The following is a 19,152-nucleotide window of genomic DNA, read 5'->3' as shown; positions in this document are numbered from 1 at the left end:
GCCCTCTAAAAACCCTGTAACACAACCACCTCTCGGGTTTAGAGGATGCTCCGAATAAAAACGAGCTGATCGAGGCAACAGTAACTCAAATAGCTCGTTACAGCCGAGGTCAGCATAAGAGCATCTCTGAAGGCAGAGCACATCGAAGCAGTCAAGTCATGAAAATATAGTATGTTGTAAAGAAGTCAGAAAATATAACATAAGTCATACATTTCTACAAATGTCACTTTATGTTCCTGGGCCGCCTCGCAGTGTGAGAAACGCTATTGAAGGGAAGATCAACGCTTCAGTCAAGTGACAGAACAGCGGCCAACCGCATCGTCTCAGTGTCCACGAGAAGACGTGCCAGTGTTTCCCACTGACCTGAGAGCTGCATTGCCAGCCGACAGCATTAGGATGAAAGAAACCCTTTACTCTGATGGAGGACGTGATCTGGAGGTTTCCACAAACTTCAATGGGAACAAAACACCAAAATGTATAACTCAGGATTTTATTCTTAAAAATACAGATGTGACTGTTCGATGACAAACTGATCACAGGAAACATTGTTTCATTTCCACTGGCTCAATTATCCAAAACAAGTTTTTGTTCTTATTAGAGACGTTGGGTAAGTGTTGTTTAAACAAACCACAAAGGCATCTGACTCATCGCCATTTTAGAATTTGGTTTCCAGGGAACAGACGACGTCATTGTACTAAATTCTGCTCGTGGTTGATGTCAGGAGAGCGGAGCAGCCGGGCCAAAGGGACCTGGACCAGGAAGCCGACCTGAACGCTCCTCTCTGGTGCCGATCAGGCGTTGAGGAACTTGGCGTGGTGCTTGATGTGATCGTTCATGAAGGAGTAGATGAAGAAGAAGCTGTGGTCGTAGCCCTGCAGGAGTCAGACAAATCAAGTTATCAGCACATTCACCCTTAAAATAATGTTTGGACCCTTCGGAGCAACAATCTATTTTTTTGAGCAATTTTCAGTGAGCAGACAAGTGTCATAATGAAAGCCTGAAGGAACTGACCGGCTGCAGTCTGAAGACGACGGGGATTTTCTTCTCGGAGCAGACGGCGATCAGGTTGTCGGGCAACAGCTGGCTGGCCGACAGGAACTGGTCGTCCCGGCCCTGATCGATGAGGATGTCGAGCTGAGGACCGGAGTACGACGCCGCCAACGCGGTCGCATCGTACGCCTGAAACAGAGGAAGAGGAGGACTGAGGACAGGACGTCGGAGAACTCGTGGGATCCTTCAACACTCATCGAACGGATCAAACTTTCACGAACGGTTCTCCTCTTTCCTTCTGTTTCTTTATGAAAGTAAAGTTTTGAATGGAGGACACTGATCGCACAGTCCTCCCCATGATACGATCAGCGTATAATTATTACAGTTACAGTCTGCAGAGCTCTCACCTCCCACGTGGCCCTGTCGGAGCCCAGGTACCCCGAGAAGGCCTTCTGTCCCCAGGGACACTGCACCGGGTTACAGATGGGAGCGAACGCAGACACAGCCTGCAGGAACCACACGAGGACGCACCAGCATCACAACGTAGTACGAGTACACATACAAGCAGTTTCTGCATTTCTCTAAATATACATTACACACAGAACAATTCAGACTAAATAGACTTTGTGTTTTTGACCTGTTACATTTACTGGAAATAAAGCTTTTGATGAATGATGGATAATAATGTCAGTAACCTGGTTGTACACGCACACACACACAGCCCTGAATGACATGCAATACCTTGTATTTCCCAGGGTTCTTCAGGGCACAGATGAGCGCCCCGTGGCCGCCCATGGAGTGACCGCTGATGGACATCTTGGCCGGGTCGGTGGGGAAGTTAGCGTTGATTAATTTGGGGAGCTGAGAGAGAGCATCAAGAAAACGAATTAGCTGAATGTAAAATTGTCTTTTTTTTTTTCGGGCGAGCAGGTGGCATGAATCCAACGCACCTCCTCAGTGATGTAGGCGTACATGCGGTAGTTGGTCTTCCAGGGGTCCTGCGTGGCGTTGACGTAGAAACCAGCGCCAGTGCCAAAATGCCAGTTCTCGTCCTCTCCCTCGATGTTACAGCCGCCTGGTGCATGTTGGGAAACAGTGACGTGTTGACAGGGAACCAGCCAAATCTCTGAGGCACGACAACAGACTGAAGGTTGTAGAAAGCCTGCAGGCTAAAGGCTCCAGGCTAACGTTAGCCGTTACTAGCTCAACACACGCCAATCACTGACTGAACTTTTGGGGTCTGAATACTTTGAGCGTTTGATTCAACAAAGAGGACAGTGAGCAGAATCAAGCGGTCTAAATAAACAGCACTCGTGTTAAGGGGAAGTCCTCCCCTGGAGAGCAGGTGTGTTTGTGTCACTGAGTGTTTTCATACGTGGACTGGTGTCCGGTGCGACGATGATGATGCCGTGCTCTGCAGCAGGGACCTGACTGCCGGCTTTGGTGATGAAGTTCTGCTCCGTACACGTCAGACCTGCAGAGAAACACAGAATGAAAGCTGCTGATGATGATGATGATGATGAGGCAACAGAGAGCTAAACTACACAGAGACTAATGATTTTCTCAAGTCTCTTGTTGTCAATAAATCTCAACAATGAACATATTTACTAACAAGTATGGTGTGGGTATCACAGCCTGATTTATCTTCTGCCTCTGTGCTTTAGAGCTCCATTGTTGTCCAAAAACACATCAATGAGTCACACTGGGTGACATGTTACCATGAACACACACCAGTTTATTTTGACTCAACGCCCACACACACAGTCCTCCTGCCACAAACACTCAGCAAATCTGGATTAATCCGCCACGGAAGATATTTAAAAAAATCCTTAATTCCGTCTTTAATAAAAAGTACAATGACCAGCTTTTTTGGGGGGAAATTAAAGATTTTTTTAAACATGAAATGATATATTTGTGAGGTGTTTTTAAAGATGTACCTTTTCACTAAGTGACGCCGATAAGAGGAGGGAAGCACACTCACCAGAGAGCCAGTACATGACGGGACATTTGTCGGTCTCAGCCTTGGGAGGCAGATAGACTGCGAACTTCATTTTACACTTGAGCTCAGTGCTGCATGGAGGAAACACAAACACACATCAATTCATGCCTTCACAGGTGTGCGTGCGTGTGCGCGTGCGCGTGTGTGTGTGTGTCGCAAGGTCTGGGTGTAAACTTGGACTTTTGAGCTTTCAGCACACAGATCTCACCTGTCATGCTCGAACACCTTCTGGAAGCCACCAGAGCACTTGTTGGAGGACACTTGTGTGACGGCCATCTCTGATCTGAAGAGAACGCAGAACGAGAACAGTCTTTGGACATTAGTATTTGATCTAACTTTGCAGTGTAAACGTTTGGTTTAGTTGATTAAATAACGTTACCTGTGGATTAACGGTACTTATTCTGCACAGCTTTATAACACCATGTTACACTTTGCCTACACCACATGGACACACTATGGCAGCTGTTATACAGCTACATGTAAGTTAAGTTAGTGAGAGTTAACCAGGTAGCTTTACAAGATGCATCCTTCACATGCCGAACTGCCCAGAACAGCTTTCCACTTCCAAAACACATCAATAATCTTAACCACCTTTGTGGTTGCAGAGAAAATTTAAAATTGTTATATCTCTCAAGGGGAGTTTGGCGTGCAGGGATTAGCACGTTAACTCGGCTCATGTTACTGTTAGCTCTCATTTACGAGTGTCTGCTCGAAGTTAAAGCTTTTTTTTACAACTAGCGACAAAGCAAACACACAAACTAGAAGCATCATTCTCCGGCGCATACCTTGTTAAAGCAGTATTTGGCTGAAACGTGAGCTCAAACGGCGCAGGAATGTCGTCCAGAACAGGTTTACCAGAATACGTCAGGGTGTACGTGGTGACGTCAGGGTCAACGTGATGACCCTCCCCCTCCACGTTTGACGTAACGCGTACTTTCGGACGCTAGATGGCGCTGGTGTTTCGTAGAAAAATGCCGTATATTTCTGTTTCATTTTATTTATTTATTAGTCAATTATACGATTGAATTACATTCTATTATTAATGATTATTATGATGTTATTTATTATTACTATTATATAAAATATAATGATAAAATATAGATTAGTAGGGTTATAACTTACAAATACAAAAATAAATAGGTAGATAATTGTGTGATATATATGTATGTGAAAAATGGTTCTTCTGGATATTTGAGTTTGACTTAAAGCTCAGAATTATATGCATGCACATGTTTAAATGGCATACTTTTTACTTTAAACTGTTGTGATAGTACTTGTTGCTCTACTCTTTTATCTGTCTGTCTCTCTGTCTATATGTCTGTCTGTCTGCCTGTCTATCTATCAACGAATGTTTCGCTACAAGGCAATAACAAATAAATCATCATATATTAAGCTTACCAACAGTTAAGCTTCATCTTTACCAACTGCATCATCATTACACAGAAATGCATCAAAAACTAGAATCTGAAATTATATTCTGTATTATTCTGTAATTGGGCATTCTGCATAATGAGTACTTTACCATAATATACGCTGATACTAATCCTTCTGTACTTTTTTTTTAATGCAGTACTTTTACCTGTAACAGAGTATTTCTACACTCTGGTATAACTACTTTCACCTCAGCATACTGAAAAAGAAAAAACATGATTTGCAAACAATCAGTGTGAGAATGAAGGTAATAAGATGAAGACAAGACACAAGAAGCCAAGCAGATGAGGACAGACATGGCAGACATGCAGAGACGTGGAGTGATGGAAAATCCAGTGGCCTTTAAATTTGAGCTTGCTGTAAAAGGCTGCCTGGCCCAAAAACATTTCCCACCATCAGGGAACTCCTTTTGGTCAGACATTAGAGTCTCTCCAAAATACATAATACCTCGAAAACTTCACCACTGAGTTGTTGAAAGCTTGTGAAGAGCCTTATTTCTCTCAAATACAGTCTGACTTTGTTTATCTGTCTGTGTGTTGCTCCCCATATCTTCATCCCCCTCACCGCGTGTGCACAACCTGGATTGTAAATGATGTATTAATACAAACACAGCACACCAATACTTGTGTCCCGTCTGTCTTTTCAGCTGCATCCTAAATTAAACCGTTTCAAATCGTCCACCACCCCCACCCCTCCAAAAAAACCACAGATTAAATTCACTGAGCATCCTCAATACTCTCCCTGCTCTCAACACGATTATGCTTATGCCTGCAGCCATTCACCCATGTGTGCTGGGAAGATTCCATTTATAACTGAATTTGTCACACGTTACTGTTTTCCTGCTCATCATGTGTGTGTGTGTGTGTGTGTGTGTGTGTGTGTGTGTGTGTGTGTGTGTGTGTGTGTGTGTGTGTGTGTGTGTGTGTGCATTCCCGTACTGGTCTAAACCAAAAGATTATGACTTACAGTTGACAATACACAAAAGAAAACATACTTATTAATAATATATTCCTTTTCTTCCAATAGATCGCCCTAAATGCTACACTGTACCTTTAAGCAACATTTACATTTGCTGGTCTGTACCTGACCTCTGACCTCCCAGACTCTGGGACTGAGCTACTGACAAATGAGCTCTGCCTGAATTATTAATTCATCAATATTTAGCGAATACGATTTTAATAAAAAATGAATGAGAATGTAGTTCAAGTATTTTGAAAACAAAGTCATCACATTTTTGAGAGTAAATTCATATTGTTGAGAATTAAGTCAGAATATTTCCTGAATAAAGTTTTACATTTTGAGAATAAATTCATAATATTTTAAGTATGAAATATAAAACTTAAACCTTTCTGGTAATGTTATGACTTTATTGTCATGATATCATGCTTTGTTTGTCATCACATAATCCCTTTTTTTCCTAAAAATATGATGACAGAATGAATTTTCTGATTTCTTTCTCTCTGCTGAAGCCCGTCGGTGTGATCGGGACTCTGGAAGCCGGAGTTCATGAATCTGAGCCGAATTTGGAAACCTGACACACAAACACGACCCATCGACAAGTTTCTGTTTCTACATGATGTCTTTGTAAAAAAGATGGAGGATACAGAGGAACGTTTGGATGATTTTATTTCTGGAACATCATCTGTTGCAGTTCATTCTGGACATTTGAGGATTTCCTATTTCACAGTTATTTAACAGCGCTGTTTCTTGTGCGTGTTTGTGCAGATTTATTCATCCGAGTAAGCCGACCTGAGTCGCCTCAGTGTGACAGACATGACGAGCGTTGGCACACACACATAAACACATGACATGCACGTGTGGTTCGTACTGTCATGTATTGATGCATCAACTGAGCTGAAACTGTAAAAAAGAGTGAGATAATATTGTCATATTTATCCCAGTTAACCTCGACTTCATGTGGAAATAAGTGATTCTTTATGAACCTCATGTTTAGGCTGACGAAGGACAGTTTAGCAGGATGAAAGTAAAATCTGACCGTGCAGAGTCTGAGACGTCCTAAAATGCACCGTTCAGAAGAGACAACTTTTTCACTGAGATAATATTATGACTTCCCTTCACACAGAACAAACTTCTGCTGCGTCAGTGGATCTCAACAATCTCATATTTTCATACTTGTTGCTTCATCTTTATTTAAAATAAAACAGCATGAATGTAAGATAATCTGATGGCGCAGAGTTACAGTACACGGCGCCACTAATGTCTTTTCAGTGATTAGAGTCAACAGACTCTGCTGGACAAATATGACTTCATGATCCTTCCCCGCGGGGCCATATGTCCTGTTTGAATATGTATGCACCATTTATATGTGAGGAGAGAGAAAAGGCCAGGCGAAGTATTTTGGGATAATTTGCGCTTTAAATAATCAATGAGCAACTGACACCAGTTATTAGTCACTGTATTACTTTTAATGTGTTTTATCAGTATTTCCTCTATTTCTGAATGCCTCCCCTAAAACAGTTTCAGTGTGAAGAGATTTCCAATTTCCCTCTCAAATGATCCGTGCCGAATCTTACAAAGCACCAGTTAATGAATTTCAAATGAATAAAATGTAGGTTTTTATGTTTGACATGTGTGTCGGTGGGTTTCTTGAGGCCATCTGGAGTCAGCACCTCATCACCGAACACCATAGTCTGTGGACACAGGTGTCTAATGAGAATATGAATAATAAATGGTCATTTCCTGATTAACCAAGCAGAAGCTGGAGCGACTGTAAGACAGAAATGGACATTTGGGGGACACAGTATTCATAGGCTGTATATGTAATGTTCCTGTCCATCACCTGATATTATCTGGAATAGGTAATCGAGTGAGAAGAGATATACTTTTGATAAATCAATCAATTTGTCTATGCCTTATTTAAAACATATAGACATCTTAAAGACTTTATTAATGAGACTAAAATAAATGCATTTAGGCATCGAAGAAATTCCTCAAATTGGCGACCCTAATGAGATCTCCTGCGTCCCTCCTGTGGGTCTCGACCCGTCTTTGGGCTCAACTGTGTTATTCTGTTTTGTACAATATAAAGATTATATGTTCAGGTCACTTCAATTCAGTGTCAGTGCAACAAATGCCTGTAGAAAAAGGAAAGATGTGTTGTTTGACCTTTCTTGCAGCTCGTCTGAGAAACACGTGTGGTCCGTTCGTGCCCAGCTGCTGTGAAATGAGGATTTCCCCCCCGAGGACAAATAAACTGTCTGTCTGTCTGGATTATCCCGGGTTAATAAAGTGCAACAGAAACAACCGGGGAGTTACTGGTGTTCTTAGTCAAGAGTTTTATGGTTCACCCCATGAACACAGAGAAGGTTTGATGCTGACTGGCAAGGGGCTGTGCATCATTTTTATTTACACATCTGTGCCATAGTGTCAACAGTGGAATGAGCCCCCCCCCCCACACACACACACACACACACATGGATGGATGGGAGGGGCTAGTCAAGTCTATCAGAGCATCTCAGGATGTTGTGAGTTTAATCAGACTGAAGCAGAATCGAATAAGCTGCTAATGGGCGGGAGTGGGCCATGAACGATAATGTCTGATGTGTGTGTGTGTGTGTGTGTGTGTGTGTGTGTGCACGCTCCTTTTGTTACTGTACATTTTGTGTGTACCGCGTGACCAGAAAAACAAATAAATCTGTACAATGTGATGCCATTAAATTAGGGCTGAAACTAACGCATCTACAATTACTTCCTAAAAGATTCCTTTGTTACCTTTTTTCTATCAATCAATATTCAATTCAGGCGTATCCTCAGGTGACATCTGCAAATGAATCGTTTTGACTGACCACGAATCCAAAAGATTTACAGCGACAATAAATCAGAGCAGAGAAATTTGAGAAGCTGTTTGACTTGATGAACGACTTCAACGAGTAATTTATTGTCGACTGTTTGGAAAAGAGACGCCGCGGTTTCCTCATGAACATGCTGCGTTTCTAAGCATTAAAGTGACAGTCAACACAGTAAAGAAAGATCCAATTTGGAGCAAGATGTTGTCAAACTGATGAGTTTGGACTGCAAGGACTGGTGGTAACTACACTGCTGTTGTGTTTATATCGTCAATGATGCTCTATTAGCTATCAGTCAGATAAGAAATGTTCTTTCAATATTGTTTTTATGCGTATTCCACCAGCCAACTCTATTTAGTTCAGTACTTTCCCTTCATTTGTTTCAATAACAACAGACAACAAATATAAAACAATTGAGAACATGAAGAGAATGAATTGTCTGTGACAGCTCTATATTGCTGATAATGCTGGTGTGTTGTGACGTGTGCACCGACTGCCAACAGAGGGTCGTCTGTAGAAATAGAACAGGCCGGATGAACTCTTGGATTTGGGCCATTTTGCACATGTCACACCTGGACCTGCGTTGGCATCGTTCCACTGATCTGAGTCACGGATCATCAGGTGAGAGAGGACAAAATGGAAGAGACACAAGAGAAAGCTCAGATAAACCCATAACTGGGCCGAGAGAATATGCGATGCGATTGGTAACACGAGCCGCCGTCCTCCAACAGGACGCCGACATCTTCTCAAAGTCATGAAGCCTTTGATGCAGTGTGCACAGCTCATCAGATTGGAGCAAATGGTAAATGGATAGAGGCTCCTTTCTGAGCTCAGCCCTGCTAATTACATGTTCCCCCATGATGTTAATCAAATAACATGCAATCACTTTACCAGCAGGAGCCGGAGGGAGACGCAGGGTTTTAAATGTGCTGGGTAATTCACCCCCGTATCTGGCTTCGGGAGCATGACAGGGATACTAGATGTTCACATGTCTCATCTGTTAAGAATCCTGCAGGTTTTTACTTTGCTACTATCAGCCTGTTCACTGATTGAATTCCCTTCTCGCTCCCTTTTGAACTCGGAATACTTTTCAATTAAGAGGAACACACACAGAGGAGATAAGAAGGAATAAGGTTCACGTGCATACACAAATCAGCTGTTATATTAAAGCCTTTATTTCTTCAATCATGAGTTCAGTATGAAAACAGTATCAGTCAGACACATAATGATTTATTTTCATTTTAAAGCCACACTGAATAAAAGTTATTGAGGGAAATATCAGATCATGAAAAGACAAATATTTCTAATAAATGAAGAAAGTTGTTTGTGGTCCGGAGCTTTAACTACCATCACAGTAGAAGTCCCACAGACTCACAAAGGCTCAAGCCTTCTAGTTGTCACACTGTTGACCTCTGTGGGGCAGAGGTCAAGTCCTTCCCCACATCGAGGTAAATGGTAAATGGACTGGACTTGTAAAGCGCTTTTCTAGTCTTCACGACCACTTTCACACTTCTTGTCATTATTCACCCATTCACACACATTCATACGCTGATGTTGGGGCCATGCCCACCATCAGGACGAACTATCATTCACACACATTCATACGCTGATGGTTCATAACAAGCTAAATGTTCCTCACAGTAACTTTAAAGTGTGGCAGATTGAAAAGATCTGCTTTTTATAGATAAATGGATTCAATTAGAGATTATTCGATTTTTAAGATTCGTGTCAACCATTTATTTCTAATATACATTAAATCATCATCAATTTGATCATCAATTTGGACCATAATTTGCATGCTCACCATAGGAAAAGTGATGCACAAACACAATCATTGTAAACACCTTTCTACCCATAAATTGAGAGAAATGCCTCAATTTCATCTCATATTCTGCTCTTTGGATGTCAAGAACACTCATGTTTTTAGACACTCGGAGGCTCTGTTGCTTTAGATATTAAGCACCATGCTGAGTTGTAGCTGAAAGTCAACCACGCGAGCCGCTCTGAGAACTCTGTGGTTCGTCTTTTTGTGTTTTCACAGAAAAACATCAGGGTGTTACAGTTCTCTTGTTACGACATGATGTGCAACGGCTGTCGTCGGGGCTATTAGAGCTACAGTGAACAGGAAGCTCTGCTTGTGGAGTGCCTCAGATGGACGACTATCCAGCGCTTAGATTCAGTAAGCAGGAGTGTGTGATGGTTATTAGCAGTAATGAAAGGAAGAGCCGAGCCGTATGTTTACTCCAACAGCTTGAGGAAGCATCTGCATCGTCTTTCAGCAGCATCATAAAGGAGACGAAGGAGACACTTTTCCTCACTGATTGTTTCTCTACATGAAACACATGATGTTGATTCAACAGCGAGTCATCTTCACCTCCCAGCTTGTTTAGTGTCTGATGAATAAATCAGCATCACGTCTGGGATCTCCAGCTGTGAGCAGTTTCCCTCTGAAGACAAACAGTGTTTTGTTTCCTGATGCTGCTTTCCGAATGTATTGCTTATCCGTGACATGGTGGCTGGTATTTTCCCCTCGAGAGTCTTTGTGTGTGCCATTCAACATGTGGTCCTGGAGACACATACAGTACTGTAGAGGGAACTACTACAGTATAATCTGTGAGTACTTTGCCAGGTGTTTATATTTCTGTCTGTATGTGGACATATTTTATTACAGCAAGACACAGTCACGAAACGTTACATGTATGTAGTCGAGGTCAACATGAAAGCCACTTAACACCACCGGCCCTTTCTGGCAAAGCGGCTGGAGCGATTTTATCACAGGATGGTCTTCAGTTTGTATTCTTTCCACTTTCACATCGCACTGTAGGCAAAGTCAACCAGTCTTTATTGCTCCATAAAAAACAGTGCATGCGCAGAAGAAATGGACATCGATGTCCGTGTGTGGCGCTCACAGTTGGAGCCGTATCGGGAGGACCACATGGTCCCACAGGCTGCTCAGTGAAAACACCTCTGCACTTAAAACAGACTTTTTATTTGATGTGGGAGAGAGGGAGCACTGAGGAGGACATTTCATGAGAATGTGATGGTCAGACATCGAAGTCACTGTCTTTTTGTCCACAACTCAAGGGTTCATTCTGCTAATTCTCATAAATATCCAATTGGATGAAGTGATGATATTTTGGACGGACATGGATGTAAACTGCTACTTGACTGGTTGGCGGAGGCGGTCATTTATTTGTATGAAATTGTCACTGTTTAAAACTGTGCTGAATTATCTGTCAGCAGTTCCTGTTTTCAGTGCACCCATAGATGTACAGACAACTGTCACTGGATTGCTTGGAAACTGAGGAAAACTTCAAATACGTGTTATTCACGGGCAGGTTCTGCAGCGTCTTTTTTTTCGATCATTTCTTAGCAGATTTATGGACGTTTAATCTGGATGGACATCAGAGATAATGATATCCTCGGGAAGAGCACGTCCTTTTGAATTATATCAGTAATTCAGAATGATCCGCCAATTACATTATGTTTGTGCGTTAATGTTTTACTGAGTACTGGCTCTGAGAAGGGTACAGTACAACAATGTGTTGTGTATTTTATAATTGCAGCGATAATGCAGAATAGATGCTCATTACAGGGCCTGTGGTGTGGCTATACCTGGGGTATAATTTAACTGCAGTTTGCTGGAAACTGTACAACAGGACGTGGTTTTCCTCAAGCCTTCAGTCCACAGTTATTTCCGAACATCGGCTCGGTGAAAATTCCTTTTTGTCACTCGGTGTGATAGATTGTCTCTGAGGTTTATGAGCCATAGGTGTGAAAACACATGTGACCGCCAGCTACACTGTGTGTGAGTTTCTGGGAAGTGTGGAAGATTCTGAGGAGAAACACTAACTGTAAATAAAGAAGTCCATTTCCACTTCATCCGTCTCCTGTCTTTGCCATCTCGTATTTGCTCAGAGGGTTTCCTTTCTTCTGACTCATCTTGAAGATACAATCAGGGTCCTAATGAAGCAGAAGGTGGAGGTAACATGGACTCCGGCCCAAAGGGACTTGCTCACTCCAAACAGTGCTCTTCTTGACTCATTGCACTACAATACATTCAGCCGCTGTCATTTCTGTCCACCATGATTAACGGCTTTTGCTATTAACAGGAAATTATGGGAATGATGTGTCAGCTGAGGCAGACATCAAGCAGGAGCTTGAACGGTACAGACGATGTTTCTTCAAGCATCAATTACATATTTTACCTTTATTTAGCCAGGAAAATGCCATTGAGTTTTTGAATCTCATTTACAAGGGGGTCCTGGCCAAGATGGCAGATTAAAAGTTTTTTTTAAACTACTCCTTTAAATGTAATACAAAGTGTCAGAGTGGTCTGAGCAGAGTCAGAGGAAGAGCGCTGCAGGTTAAAAGTATTAACGTGGATGTTTTTCCAGCGGTTAGCAGTGCGCACAGACGCAGCACTTCTCCAGGATGCATCCGCCACAGTAAAGCCGGCGCTCTGTCCCACGTGTCAGCACAGCGGTGGTCGCGAATTCCAGGGAATCATCCGCGGGGAGATGAACTTCGAGGCAGCGCCACGCTTCAGTGTTCAAGGTGGGAATCGGAAAAGAAAAGCCTGTTAAATTCTGGGGATCATTTAACTCTAAGTTTCCACCGGTCTGCCTCTGACATCCGCTCTCAGTCTGTTCTTCCAACAACGGGCTGAAAGATGCCAGACTGAAGGAACTATTTCAGCACCGGGCTTGTGAGGGACTGAGGTCATCACTCGCTCCTCTAGCGCTGCTGACTCAAAGGATTCCTGAAAGAGCTTCATTTAAAACAGCATTTGCAGGAGCCATTTCCTGTCTGAACTTCTGTATTTCCAAATGTTCATTTCCTCATTCCTTCTGTGTGTCTTTTCTTTCTTTCATAATTGTATCTGTGCTCCTCGAATTCTTTTGTTCTGTGCTTTCTTATTCTTATTCTCTGAAGGGAGGCAGGAGTGTCACTGACATGCTGTGAAATTGGGACATTACATCATCGATACACTCGCGCATTTTGAAGAGCTCTGACCTTTCCTGACCTTTCCTGACCTTTTGCTGTCCCCCATTTATATTCAGCCGGATTCTTCTTGGGAGGAGACCAAAAAGGCTTCTGACGGTTGATTTGGCTTCAGCTGGAGAGCTGATGGAGGATTAGGAGACCAGCCAAAGTACAGCCATGTTTATTACTGAAGCCGTAGTCGGAGGTGTTGTTGTCGTGAAATATGTTTCTAATATTCATCTCCTGTCATGTGCCTCTGGATATGATGCAGTCCAGTAGCCTTAACAATAAACATATAGTGAAATGAATACCTCTCCGAACATTGTTGTCTTTGTAAAGGTAAAATGTATGGCTGGACTGTTATGGCTGGACTATAGGTGCACCTAATAAAGCTGCCACAGAGTGACTTATTGGACAATAGAGTGACGAACAACAATCGATATAGTTAGAAAAGTCACATTAGAATAAGTAAGAATATTCAACATTCTGTGGTAAACATAAAACGTCCCAAACCAGGTTTGAACAAATATGTAAACAACTGTGTTAGAAAAACACGCTGATAATTGAATGGTTATTATCAGCTGCTGCTGAAATGAACACCATCTGCAGGTATTTGGTAATAAACCAAAGTATTGGAGACATAAAAATGTTGACCTCATGATGGCGCGAAATGAGAAGTCAGAGGGTCACCAAAGTTATAACAATTCATCCTGAGGGGAACATGAATGTCTGTCACATAGCATCACAATCCATCCAATAGTTGTTGAGATATTTCAGTTTGGACCAAAGTAGTGGCTGAAAATTGCAGTTTAGTTTCCTTGGACACACATGCTTGTACCCTCTTGTAAGGACCCTCACACATCATGTGTTTCCTAGCCCCCTACCTCTAACCCAAACCTGACTCTGACCGTAACCCTAAAACCAGCTCCTCACCCTCTTTAGTGCACACAATGTCCTCACTGTCAGTCCAAAGCTCACATCGGTCCTCACAGAGGCAGAAATACAACAGAACACACACACACACACACACACACACACACACACACACACACACACACACACACATGTCCAATAAGCAGGCTGACCTTTGGTGACCGTTGGTCACTGAAAGCAGAGCCCCACCTGCCTCCCTCAGCTCTCACGTCGCAGCCAATTACAGCGGCTTCCTGCTCGTCTGATAGGATTTGAGCGGCCAATCAGCGCCAATCAATGTCAGTCCGGAGCAGAGGGACAGCAGCTGTTGCCATGGCAGTCGAACGTCACATCACGACTTCCAGACAGCAGCGAATGTTTCTGTCGATACACTGTACCACACACACACACACACACACACACACACACACACACACACACCTACACACACACATGATGTGGATTTAGGAACACAGTAGTGCAGATGGTTTTATTTGCCGATTGCTTGATTGACAGCTCCCTCTCTGGCTCTGAGCGTGCTCCGTCTGTCAGAACAGCGGGAGAGAATAAAATGGTATTTCATTATGTTGGGCTTTGATGCTGTGCACTGTTACCCTGAACTGTCTGCACACTCGACTCATCGCGCCCTCATAAACTTGCAGCCACGGGGGAAATAATGTCCAAACTTCCACCACGCCTGGAACTTATTTCAGTCTTTACACATCCTCTCCAGTGTAAACATCGAGCACGTTCTCTTTCCCAGGGCGTCAAATACCGACGCGTCGTCTGATGCCAACGCACGAAGCATCCTTTAGCGTGTGTGTGAGACGAACCAGGCTTTCATCAACAATGTTCTACCAGAAGACCGTAGCTTGAAAAGTGTTGTTGAGTTATTCTGTAATGTTTGAACCAAAACCACATTTCCTAAACCTTTGTGCTTTTGTTGGCTCGACCTAAGCAAGCGTTTCTTTGTTGGACTTCACCGCGTTAACGTGTTTACAGTTTGACGCGCTGAAAGAAGAGAAACCCCGACCAAGCGCCATGTGTGTGACGAGTTGGAAGTGGAAACATCCCGTAACGCACTGCCACAAAACAATTCAGAGTGATGCAGAATAATTCATGAGCCCTCTCATTTATGCATTGAAAGTCCACATGTTTTACTTCCACAGGCAGCCGTTCAAATCACACAAATCTCATCAGTCAAATGTTCTTTATCTGTTCTGGGAATGTAAACGGAAAGATCATCCATCTCCACAGAGACTCTTTCACGCATGGGAACTTTCTTAATAACTTGAAAGAAGACAAAGGAGATACATTACCAAGACTATAAGACATGATGTCTTCCATCTGGTCCCCCTTTCTTCTCTTCTGTTTTACACATATTTGTTTCTATTAATACTTGTTTATTGTTTCATGTGATTGATTAGTGATTGTCTGTGTGTATACTTTATTTTTGTGTTTAAACTAATTTAATTGATGTCATTTGGTAATGTGATCAATATTAAGGATGCCATAACTCAGAATCCATCCACTTCAGTAACTTAATCCAGAAAAACAGCAGATGTGTGGGAGCTGAGAGGCAACAGTGCCTCTAATGTTATATAACAGTGAGCAAGTGTTTGTGTGGTGCCCCAGAAATGTGACAGGCAGTGAGGAAGACCGCCCCGAGGCCTGTAGGACCTCTCGAAAGAACTCCAGCGCGTCTCGGAGGCAGAGACGCATCGCTCGCTCTTATCTTTACGCCGCCGACACCTGAGATATCTGCTGCGCGTGCGTCCGCTTTCACGTGTGCTCTGTGTCAGTTTGCAGGTTTAGATTTTGTGCTACACATAAATGAATCAAACAGCACACCAGTTGGACCTCTTTTCAATTGTTTATTCCAAGCTATTTTTTTCTGTTGCATTATGTGTTTAATCCCAAACACAATCCTGCTCCGGGTCACACCGGCAGCGTTATTTAGACTGGTTTCGTAAAATGTTTCGTGTTTTTTCTCAGGGAATAGCTTCAGTCTTTGTTTAACCATCCGTCAGACATAACAGTCCAGATATACACAGCAGCAGCAGCAGACTGCCATTTGAGGCAAAGGCTCAGTGAACTCAGCAGAATATCGTCTTTTCACTTTGTCTCTCTTGTAGCAGACTGACCGAGCAGCTGTATTTTCCAATAAGCAGACACAGCAGAAGTATTCTCTCTTTTTCGGCTTCTTTCTAAGCAAACAAGCAAAGTTTTCAAATGCCAAGATGGCAATTAAAGCTGTGTGTTACAAATGCCATTAAATGTGTCGAGAGTGTGTCAAAGAAGGCAGACAAGACCAATTTGAGGCTTTCTTTAACAACAGCGGGTTCATAACAATCAGCTCAATCGTGGTTTTAGTCGTTGAGACTCCCGTGGTGCTTTGCTTGTATTGACAGCTATTGTCAGATGAAAAACAACGACGGACAAAAGGCACAAACAGACAGAACAGAAGTGAGTGCACAGCAGCCTCGATAACTCAAAGTGATGAAGAAAGATTCAAGAAGAGGTGTTGTTGTCCAACAGTTGCGGCACGTCCTGGGTTCTTAAATAGGCAACAACGAGTTTAAAGTTTATTTTTTGATTCAACAACATAATTATTGACAGTATGATCGTGCAAAACACTGAGCGAATACAACCAAACAGCCTAAACTGGCTGAGTGACACCAGTTCATATGGTGTAACGAGGTGAAAAGGTTCACAGAGTATGAAAAAAACAAATATATGTCAAAGAACTACATTTAGGCTGTTATACAGCCAGATCTGGCAGAAAAGGACTCTTTCAGGGTCATTGCATTTCAATATAATGTGTTGTCAGCAGACCAGTAGACAACAGTAACAACTATATGGCACCAGCGAACCGAAGCAGTTCAGCAGGTAAGAGCGGCATGACTACATCAGTCGAAACTAACAACAGTGATGTAAGTGTCTCATCTCCCTGTGCTTTAAGTGCCAACGAGAGATTGATTATGTACCACTCAAGGATGAGGCTCTCAGACTAGACACCAAAAAAAAAATAGACAGATTGTTGATAGATTGTTGCACAACAGAGTTAGAAGAAAAAAATGGATTTCACACGACAAGTCCTCCCGGGAGCACTGGGAGAATTACCGGTGGTCTGGCCAACTGATGAGATCAGGAGCGCCTGCTCTTAAACTTGAATGTATGATCGCTTGTCTGGCATCACACGCGATTTGTTGCACGGATGTTTTCACCAATGCACCGTTCAGTCATGACATTGCATGTATTTAGCTGAGTCTTTTATACAAAGTGACTTACGATAAGTGCATTCAACGATGTCGGTACAACCCCAAAAGTGTGCAGGAATCATACAAGTACTTCAGGAAAGATACCGAAGTACTTCAAGAGCTACATTAACGGACAATAAGAGAAAGAGTTTATTTTCCATGGGCCAGGGTTGGCTGCACCAGCTCCAAGGTGCAATCTGAACAAATTATGTCCGATGTCAATGAGTATGTGTTACACCATCGTAGAGCCAGGACAGCAAACGTTCCTCCTTCGTATTAATGGAGTAGCAAGCTGATTGGCAGCAGCAGAGAGTAGTGGTTGGGCTGGGGTGTGTGGTTTCCCCCTGTCCTGGATGTAGAGTTGGTCTAGATGATTCACAGCATGATAGGTAAGTACCAGCGTCTCGAATCCTAGTGGAGCAGCCACCGGGAGCCCGTGCGAGGTGCAGAGGAACGGGGTAGTGTACAACGGATGAGCTGCAGAGGTCGCCTGGCACATGTAGGCACACCTGTCTGTAACTGGAACAGAACCTGCCGCCTCCTCACCTGCTCCCTGCCTGACCCGTCCCTCACCCAGGAGGTCCAGCAGGAGGATGACAGAGGAGATAGATGCTGCATTAGCTCCCGCTCTACTCGTCACTGCATGGATCACACGCGGGAGAGCAGTGGGGAGATAAAATGGGCAGCGCAGGAAGAAAAGGTGAGACAAACTAGCAGGTCTGTGTCCTCGGCACGTCATAATATCAACTACTCTTCCCCTGTTGATTCTGTGTTTTTAAAAACTAATACATGGTATCATATATCTTTTTTCTTTTTCTTTTCTGTCAGGTGGAGGATGATGAACCGTCCAGTCAGCGCTCTGGGGAAAGCCAGCAGCAAAGCAAACGCTCCAAAGCTGCACAAATATTATGATTGACTGTTGAAACCGTACACACGGAGCGGTTTGTAACTATTTTGGAGGTTTGTTGAAGCAAGTTTTGTTAGTAATAAAACTCAAAGATATTTTTCTGGCAAAATATTGCAACAAAGAGTTACAGTATACCAGATAAACACTTAATATATTAATTTATTATCCTAGCCCAGTTCTGCTGAAAGACGATATTCATAAGTTAACGTCACAAGTTAAATATTTTGGGACGTTGGGGTCTCCCTAAGTCTTCTCACAATAAGCTCTCTGTGTAAGGATTTGAAGATGGTGTCTTAATAAGTATACAAAGCGACACTTAACCACAATGGGTTAATACAAAAATGAACATATCTGCATCTATATGTCGTGATTATTATTGGAGAAAACCTGCACTGATCACACACAGAAGTAGTGTGAAAATTCATACTTTCTTTCTTACTTATAAAAAGGGGCAGCTGGCATGCACCTTAAAGTAAACATTGACATTCTGTCGCCGGAGTCATCAGTCACATTCGTTTGTCACTGTAGTTTTTTGTCTGCTTGAAGAACCCCATATTCCATTTCCTCTCCTGATTTGTGAAACTAAACGTAGGACTCTGAACGTATCCAGCGTGACGCTGTTGGATAACTGAATGTGCTGCAGTAAGGTGTGAAACAGCCCTGTTCTCCATCTCTTCAGCTGTAACTGGTCCTGTGATAGAAGCACCAGATCCACACAGTCTCTCCATCGCTTCTCTATCAGACAGCACCGCTCTCTATCTCATTCATTTCTTTGCCGTCAGCCATCAATCATCTGTTCGTTCGCTTTGAAGCGCCCCTCTCCTCCTCACCACGCTTTCATCCTCTTCCTCTCAACTTCAC

The 19,152-nt window shown here is 42.9% G+C and overlaps 1 protein-coding gene across 1 annotated transcript; it reads right to left on the bottom strand.

The window, feature by feature from the left end:
* Positions 1 to 469: 469 nt before the first annotated feature.
* Positions 470 to 3,888, bottom strand: esd (esterase D/formylglutathione hydrolase). Its single transcript, XM_079276434.1, has 9 exons — positions 3,775 to 3,888; positions 3,198 to 3,272; positions 2,972 to 3,060; positions 2,366 to 2,464; positions 1,941 to 2,065; positions 1,732 to 1,851; positions 1,398 to 1,496; positions 1,012 to 1,179; positions 470 to 872 (listed from the first exon to the last, which is right to left on the bottom strand). Exons 2-9 carry the CDS (start codon positions 3,263 to 3,265, stop codon positions 792 to 794), a joined length of 849 nt encoding a protein of 282 aa, XP_079132560.1. The 5' UTR covers positions 3,266 to 3,272; positions 3,775 to 3,888; the 3' UTR covers positions 470 to 791.
* Positions 3,889 to 19,152: the final 15,264 nt, after the last annotated feature.

Source organism: Melanostigma gelatinosum (assembly GCF_949748355.1).
Source record: "Melanostigma gelatinosum genome assembly, chromosome: 10".
Taxonomy (NCBI): domain Eukaryota; kingdom Metazoa; phylum Chordata; class Actinopteri; order Perciformes; family Zoarcidae; genus Melanostigma; species Melanostigma gelatinosum.
Note: the sequence above shows the minus strand (reverse complement) of the source record. Positions and strands in the feature narration are given on the sequence as shown.

What these genes read in the sequence shown, in the direction of transcription:
- esd (XM_079276434.1), bottom strand. Translation starts at nt 3,265, where the DNA reads ATGGCCGTCACACAAGTGTCCTCCAACAAGTGCTCTGGTGGCTTCCAG. An exon ending in CGCACCGGACACCAGTCCAC is followed by an intron (nt 2,066 to 2,365) that starts GTATGAAAACAC and finishes AACATGCACCAG; the next exon opens with GCGGCTGTAACATCGAGGGA. An exon ending in ACGCCTACATCACTGAGGAG is followed by an intron (nt 1,852 to 1,940) that starts GTGCGTTGGATT and finishes GCTCTCTCTCAG; the next exon opens with CTCCCCAAATTAATCAACGC.